The sequence below is a fragment of the Heloderma suspectum genome, chromosome 2, assembly GCF_057233095.1.
Source record: "Heloderma suspectum isolate Gila_16-S chromosome 2, 16-S_ref, whole genome shotgun sequence".
Classification (NCBI taxonomy): domain Eukaryota; kingdom Metazoa; phylum Chordata; class Lepidosauria; order Squamata; family Helodermatidae; genus Heloderma; species Heloderma suspectum.
The window spans coordinates 213,637,911-213,646,094 of NC_139459.1; the positions used below are offsets into that span (position 1 = coordinate 213,637,911).

Below are 8,184 nucleotides of genomic sequence, written 5' to 3' on the forward strand. Positions count from 1 at the left end.
GCACCACCAGTTTGAACAAGCCATGGCGGCTTGTTTTGATTGTGCACACCAGGTCAGTGTAAGGCAGCTTCCTATGAAACAGGAATGTGTGGTGGGAAGCCCCTTGCTTCTCCTATCACTGAGGGCTTGTCCATTTGGATCACTTTCTAGCACCAGCAGTGCACTGAAGCATAAATTATGCCAAAGTAGCTATCTAGAGAAAGAAGAGGTGTGGGCAGCAGGACTTCTTGCCAGCACAGCACTGGGCACGGTGCTGGCCCTGCTGCACTATGGACACAGCTGGCAGTTGTCCAGAGAGGTTCATTGGGCCCACAGTAGATAACCAAGAAGGCCCTTCATCAATCCTGAGCTACCTTCTCATAAGTAAAAACACAAGTGCTTACCAATGACGTCCATATACTGGCGCACCACACTCTTTGGGTCTGGGCCCAGGAAGATATAGAAGTCCAGAATACCTCCAGTTGTTCTCCATGTTAGGGCTGGACTGGGCTGAAGTATCACATCTAGAATTGAGCGTCACGGAAATGGTGGTGTTAGAAGGATGTGACAGGTCAAATGTACATCCTGATTTGGAGCCCAGATACAGTAGCAGGATTTTACCTTCACGACCCACGTGCAACAATCATGTTTCACCATCCTCACTCCTTGTCTGACGGTCACTTTTTCCTATAATTATGCCAACAATATCAGCTAGCTGTTGCCCACTCACTATATTAGGCAGGAAGAAATGCACAATATTCTGGATTGTTACACTCAACACATTCCTAAATCTTGAGGGAAAAAAATATTGGAAGAAAAAAAGCATAAGCTGTATCTGTTAGGCTGCAATCTTAAACACACTTAACAGTAAGTTCCACTGAATACAATCAGTCTTACTTCTGAGTAAACATGCATAGGATTGCACTGTTAGATAAGGAACTAAATCACCACAACCATAAGAGCCCCAAAGCATCTCACCACTCCTATTATAGCATGCATTTAAAATGCATATTAAATATATATAACTGTGCAGCGTTTTGAAACCTTTCAAGGCAATAAAAAAGCAAATGATTTTAAATAAATGAATATTAAATAACCTAAGTAAATACAGATATAAACTTGCATCATATATTCTGAGAACACCCTTTTTTAATGGGAGAGAGTTTAGGTCCACTTTGGTGGAAACGGCCTTTGTCTGCATCTAATAGCCATGATGTAGCGCTTGGGCTGCTAGACTAGCCACAACTTAATGGAAGGCTGGGGAACCTCTGGCCTACAGGGCAAATTCAGCCTCCCCATTTGGCCCACTAAGACCTCCGCTGAGGTCCCTCTGACTCCCCAAAGGCCCATCCTCTCCGGGAAGGGAGAGGGGAGCCAGCTCCTTTGGGAGCCGTTTTGAAGTGGAGGTTCCCAAGCCTCAACTTGCCCCTTAGCTTTCCTCTCAGAAAAAATGAGGGCCAAGCGAAGCTGGCTCCCACCTGTACCACCACTTCAGGGCACTCCCAGCCCCCTGAAGCAGTGGCTGTCAGTCAGCTTTGCTTGCCTCTTGCCTTTCCTGTCAGGAAAGATGAGTGCTGAGCAAAGCCGGCTTAGTGGGGAGTAACCACCTCAAGGCACTGGGGGTGCCTTGAGGCGGCAGGTCCATGGAGCTGAGCAGCATGGTTGTGGGGAGATTACAATCTCCCCCACTCTCTGCTGCCCAGGCTGGGTGTGAGTGATGGGGATGTATGAATGTGGGTGTAAATTCTACTGCATGATCTAGTGATAGAGCATTTGGGGTCTCCAAAGTGGTGCCACAAGGCTCCCTGCCCCTCCTGATTTTTATTTTATTTCTTAATATTTTCTTGATTTTTTTTTTAACTGGGAGGCTGGTTTACTGCAAAGCAAAGTGCTGCCCTCCAATGCCAACTTTATTTGGGTTCAAAAGAGTGGCTTTGTGTTTTGGAGCTCAGTCTCCACCTTTGCCTTGTGCTTAGGTTCTTGGCCAAGTTACTTTGCTTTTAGTCCCACCAGTTTGGCTTCTGGGAATTGCATGGTCTATGACCAGCCATATCCACCAAGGCAATCATTTTATGAATGGACAAGCTGCCCCCATGGCAGTCATTTTGTGAGAGTGCTTACAACTCTCACAAAATTCCAAATGTGCACACTGACCCAAAAAACTTGGGGACCTATCACATACAAACTAGCTTATCATATAAGAGCACACTCTAATGAGATACCTACCCATCGCATTGCTGTTCAGCAAAAAGACTCCATGGGCCAAGCCACCTTCTTCCAATGCCAGATAGAAGGGGTGTGAGCCATACAAATTGACAGAGGGCTAAACATACAGAAATAGTGCACAGGGTTAACATCACACTACACAACTAAACTAGGATTAGTTGATAGGAACACTAGAACAGTGGATCCACGCTTTGTACATTAGCTGAGCATTTCAGAACCTCATTCCCAGACTAGGTCAAGAAAATGATCCTTCTAGCACAGGGCCAATTCTCAGTCAAGTGCCATCATAAGTCAATGAGGACCGAAAAGGTTCATCTGGCAGCTAAATCTAGCAAAGTATTTGACTATGGCCATTCCCCAGACTTCCAGACACAGAGGGCCTGTAAACACTACAAATTTATATTTAATTTATACCAGTTTAATTGCCATGGTTTCTGCCAAGGAACCCTGGGTATTGTAATAAGGCAAAGTGCTGAGAATTGTCTGTCAGAGATCCCGAGCCCCTTACAAAGGATTATACATCCCTTGGTTCTCTGGGAAGAGGGAAATTACAGGTTTAAACTGGTTCAGTAGTAGAGTGGATAAATGGGACCTGCAACAAATTGTTGCGGTGTGGAGCACTCCTGTTCAGGGTTCCAGACAACCAGCCAGAATACTCCATTCCATTTCATTCACCTCCTCCAGTTTTCTGTTCTCCCCACTCCAACACAAACTGAGCCATGTGTGACCACTGACAATGCTCAGTCCTCACTGGGCTGTTTTTTTTTTTGTGAGGAGGTTCTTTAATATTTTTGTAGTTCTGCAAATCTTACCAAACCTTCCCTCTTGTGTGTGGATGGTGGAAGGACTGGAACCCAGAGATTATGTTCGCTATTACTATAGAGGATATGCCTGAAGAGAACTCAGGGAATTTACTTCCAAATGGATATGGAAGGATTGCACTGTGAAACACTGATTTGGGTAGGTGGATAGGCAGGTAGGGATTTTATGGAATAGCAACAGCCAGGTCACATTGCAACAAACACTGAAATAGTTCCTTTGAAATCTGGATGTATTTATTTAATGAGAGTTTGGACTTCATCAAAGATTGATTTAACAACTGATGATGACTGCATCCTTATTAAAATACTTGGAGCAGGGGTATGCAACCCAGTGCCCTCCAGATAGTTTGGATGATACCTCCCATAATCCCTGTCCATTGGTCATGCTGACTGGTGCTGATGGGAGTTGTAGTCCAAACTATCTGGAGGGCACCAGGCTCCCTACCCCTGATGTAGGGTCCCAGCCCTTCCAGATGAACACCATACTGCCCTTCTCCATGACGTACCACAGGCGGTATGTCCCGATTCCACAGGGTAACTTTGGTCCAATTGACGTCAAGGGTGAGTGAGGTCAAGTGCTCACCCAATCCGGAGATGAAACGTGATGGCAGGGAGGTGGAGATCTGCAGGAACTGGTCTGCGTAGAAAAGGGGAGCCACTGTGGTGTTGATCCTGTTGGGGAGAATGTGGACAATTCCAGCAGGCTGCTTGGAATTCATCCTTCCTTTTGGTATCCTTTATCTTGCCTTGTTCCACTGATGACTCTCAAAGTCTACACACACATACACATACACCCCCCCTTCAATAGATTTGTTGACCGCATGGCTTGGCCATGTGGCCTTGAGGGTATGTCAGCTGCCCTCAAGAGGTTCTTGGTTGTCTGGATTCACCTTAAAGTCCAAACAAAAAGAAGCCCCTGAATAGAGAGATCTATTTCACTTTAGTTCCTACTACTGTCTTACACCTCTGAATAATATAACTATTCACCTTGGATGTAGGAAAGTACCATCAAGCCCTTTCTCATCAGGAAAGAAGAAGGCCAAAAGAATTTTATTATAAATACTGCAGATAGCAAAATATGGAATGGAACTTGGGTCCTCAGAATTGCAGGCTAGAGCCTTGACCACTAGAGGCTGCTTCTCATATTATGTTTATGTACATCACCCCCACCCCCAATGTTAAGTGTGCAAATGACACAAATGCATGTTTGCAAACATGCGTATCATGCAGATACACTTATCAGAGAGCCAGTACTGCCTGCAGCACCTTGGCAGGTAAATGCTTGGGTGCATACCTTGAATTGCTGTATGCAACATGTAAAAGGGCCCTTTGACAGCCAGAATATATATTAACTAGAAACACAAGTGTCATGGGACAATTGTCTTCATCCCCAGACACTCTTATTCCTCTCTCTGTTATCTTCACACAGCATCCTCAACGCTCTTGGAAGATGAATACACAGAGGGAAAATATTTGCATGTAGAAAATCAGGAGCTACTTACAGAACCTGCCCACTGGATTTCCGAAGAATAATGAGGCCAAAGGGATCAGCAGAGAACTGCACAGAGTAGAGCGTTGAGGATGCTTGGTTGTGCATTTTGGGAGTTTCTAAAGGAACCTCATAACGCTTTTGAGCTGGATCTTTGAACTGTGGGGGAAAGGCCATAGAAGCAGTATTACAGGGTTGAATTAACCCTATGGGAGAAGAGCTTCATGGTTCAGAAAGAGAGGCTGCAGATCAGAGAATTTGAGCCAGGGACTCAGCATCTATAGCAAAACTACTCAAGAGAAATAGAAAAAGGAGATCATTTATGAACTTTGGGTTCACATCGTAGCCAGGGCTCAAGCTGTCTGGGCCAAAGGAACTAATGCTTTTGTGTGGACATTAGTGAAATGCAGGACTTGGTACAACATATTGCTTCTTATATCCTAATGGCTGTTTATAAAGCAGCAACCTATGAGCAGGGCTGTAAGTAACTGATGCAAACCAAGATTAAGACTGCAGTCCTATATGCACATACCTGGGAATAAATCCCATTGAACTCAACGGTGCTTAATTCTGAGTAGGCATGCATAGGATTGCGCTCTTAATTTTTGTGCCTAGAAAAGCTGACCTGCAAACAATATGCACATTTAGGATATTTGCACCTTTTATTCTGCAGTGTTTACTGTTTGCATAATTTAGCTTGGTTTTGTTAGTTATGGGGAATGGCAGCATTGCCCCAATGACCAGAAATTTGATTTAGTCATCTCTTTGGCTTCTGAGGTTTCAGCAGCATTTGTTTGTTTGTTTATTGCTATGTTCATATCCTGCCTTTAGTCCAAGGAGCCCAAGGCAGAGTACATGAGCATCCTCCTCTTCTATTTTTCTTTAAAGAAACTTTAAAAAAAGAAAAGAATGCTGAGTAAAGAATTGCAGAGCTTGACCTAGGAGCAATCTCTATTCAGTGTGAAAATTATTTAAGCTAGGCCAGGCTTACTGGATATGGCCCACTCCAGATGCTTTGGACTACAACTCCCACAATCCCCAATTATTGTCTATGCTGGCTGGAGCTGATGGGAATTGCAGTCCAAAACATCTGGAGGGCACCACATCGTAGAAGATTGAGCTAGGCTTTCTACAGCAGGGGTGTGCAACTTGTGGCCCTCCAGATGTTTGGGCGTACAACTCCCATCAGGCTTAACCAGCATAGCCAATGGTGAGGGATGATAGGAGCTGCACGCCAAAACATCTGGAGGACACAAATTGCCCACCCCTGCTCTACAGGGAATCTCCCATGTCACTGTAATGGCAGACTGTCTCAGGCCCCTTTCCAGACACAGTTCTTACTCACTGTGAAATGAAGCCTGCCCTCCGTCTCGAAGATCACATCCAGCTGCATGCTCATTATGTTATCTGGGATGAAAGTGGGCACATCACGGGTCAAGCGGGCAGCATAGCCCATGCCTGTAGTCGTCAGGTTCACCATCTTGTAACTAGGATAGCCAGGAGGGAAGAAGCACCACGGCTGCCACAGGGCAGGGCCCTTGGAGAAGACCGGGACATAGCAGCAGCCCCGAGCGTGACATTCTTCCTGAGAGAGCAGCTTTTCTGGGGCACAGTCAAAGCGGCTGTCCAGAGAGATATCACATGACATAGGCTGCAAGGTGGCGCCTCTGAAGGATTCGGGCTGCTCCACAGGTCTCCGTTGTATCTCTGCTTCTCTGCATGTGCGCTCACCCCAGCAAGCACTCTCTACTTCTGAAGTAGCTACAGGCCTCACGGCAGCCACAGCTGCTTCACAGACCCCAGAGACACTGAACACAGTAGTCACAGCAGCGGTAACAGAAACCCACAGAAACGGGCAGAGTCCCTTCCGCTCCATCTTCTCAGTCACTGCCACTGCAGCCATGAGGTAGACTGACAGGTGTGCACTCCTCCGCAGCAGGCAGAGGGCTCGCCAATGCACCCAGCTGCAGGGGAAATGCAGAGGTGGACCCATACTGTACAGAAGACTTCCATGAGTGTGCATTGCCCAAGGGATGTATTGCTAAGACGAGGCTATCCCCGTTCTCCACTGCCCCACACTGCTGCTCAGGAATGATTATTTTTCTGAACGGAGGACCCATCATAGGAGTCCTGTCTGATAGTATACCCAGAATTCATTCCCCCATCCTCTGTGCCTAATGCTGTTTCCTATCAGTTTAATACTTCTTATCATTGACTCTCCTCACAAGCCCCTAGGCACCCCTTTCTGGGATTCTCAAGGGCTGATTTGGATTAAAATGGAGCAGTCGTCCACTCTAGCCTGGCACTCCGCATCCTTCTTTCTCCACCCGCCTCTGCTCTGAAGAGGGGAAGCGTGGCCCCCAGCAGGGGCCAATCACAGCTCCAAACCTTGGGGCTGTGTTATTGGTCTCATGTCTCGGCTCCTGGGCTTTGAAGAGCTCTACGGCAGAAAGGGGACACTTTCCCTGTCATGGAGCTGTTAAAGGTAAATAATCCTGCATCCCTCCAACTTGTAACGAGCCAACCCTACCCCCCCTTGCCTGTCCCGAGGGTAAGCTTCTAAGGGAGGCTTCCCCAACCTGGTGTGCCCGACATGTTGGACAACAACTCCCAGCATCCCTCAGCCAACACAGCTGAGGGGACGCTGGGAGCTGTAGTCAACACGTCTGGAGAGCACCAGGTTGGGGAAGGCTGCTCTAAGTGAAAGCCTCTCCGTGCCAGCAAAACCCATCCAAAGATGCCCTGTCCTATATGGAAACTTTGCACACTCACCCTCAGCTCAAAGGCTCCCTCAAGCAGGTGTTGTTGCCAGGCAAGTTTGGGGAGTTCTCAACTATCATGTGACCAGTGGTCACATGACTTTCCTTTCCTTTCCCTTCCTCTCCCCCCCCCCCCCGCCTCTATCCCAAAGCTGCGTCCACCGACCATATAAATGCAGGCTGGATTGAGCAAGTTTCAGCTGGATGGCTTGTCGCATCCGGTCCTCTATCAAGAGTTACATATACATGGCTCTCATAATATTAATCTGATGGCATCGTCCTCACTGCTTAAATGATAGCATTATTTTAGGTTTTATGGGACCTCAAGGCTCTTTGAAGCACTACTCCCATACAGTGCCCATGGAAAAGGCTCCCCAGTTCTCAAAATTTAATGTGGTGTTCCTGCCTTTCCCACAGAAAATATTTATTTATTACATTTATATCCCACCTTTTTTCCTGTTGCGAGGAGCCCAAGGTGGCTTACATAGTACTCCTGGACTCCATTTCATCCTCAATAGCCCTGTGAAGTCGGTTAGGCTGAGAAACTGTGACTGGCCCAAAGTCACCCAGTGAGCTTCATGGCTGAGTGGGGACTAGAACCTGGATCTCCCAAGTCCAGCTCTCTAACCACTGCACCACATTGGCTCTCAAATATGGGATTCCTATATTCTATGAAATAAATCAACTATCTCCTTCCCCCAACACACACACAGCCGCCCTAACAACAACAAAACCACATAAAACTCTCTAGGCCATTCCTGAACATTGGTGGCTCTTGTAGCTGGGTGATGTGCTTTTGGAACAGTTGTAATAATGCAGGACAGTTGGTAAAGGCTGGGCTATAGGATAGTTGTCCTAGCCTCTTCCTCGTTACTTATTAAAGAGATGTATAAAACTTCCTGCTGTTGGG

General features: G+C 46.7%; 1 protein-coding gene across 4 annotated transcripts in view; it reads right to left on the bottom strand.

Moving 5' to 3' along the window:
- The window catches only part of GAA (alpha glucosidase), a 30,627-nt gene extending 23,246 nt beyond the window's left edge, over positions 1–7,381 (bottom strand). For 2 of the 4 annotated variants that reach the window (XR_014788235.1, XM_084837727.1), the window contains exons 1-5: positions 5,861–6,637; positions 4,529–4,674; positions 3,533–3,698; positions 2,206–2,302; positions 384–503 (exon numbers count right to left, since the gene is read on the bottom strand). Coding sequence is in view for 3 of the 4 variants with exons in the window: in XM_084837727.1 (XP_084693853.1) it covers positions 384–503; positions 2,206–2,302; positions 3,533–3,698; positions 4,529–4,674; positions 5,861–6,538 (1,207 nt within the window). In the remaining variant the exon portion in view is untranslated. Of the gene's footprint in view, positions 1–383; positions 504–2,205; positions 2,303–3,532; positions 3,699–4,528; positions 4,675–5,860; positions 6,845–7,287 lie in introns of those variants that run through there. The other 2 variants (XM_084837729.1, XM_084837728.1) reach the window with 2 other exon arrangements.
- Positions 7,382–8,184: the final 803 nt, after the last annotated feature.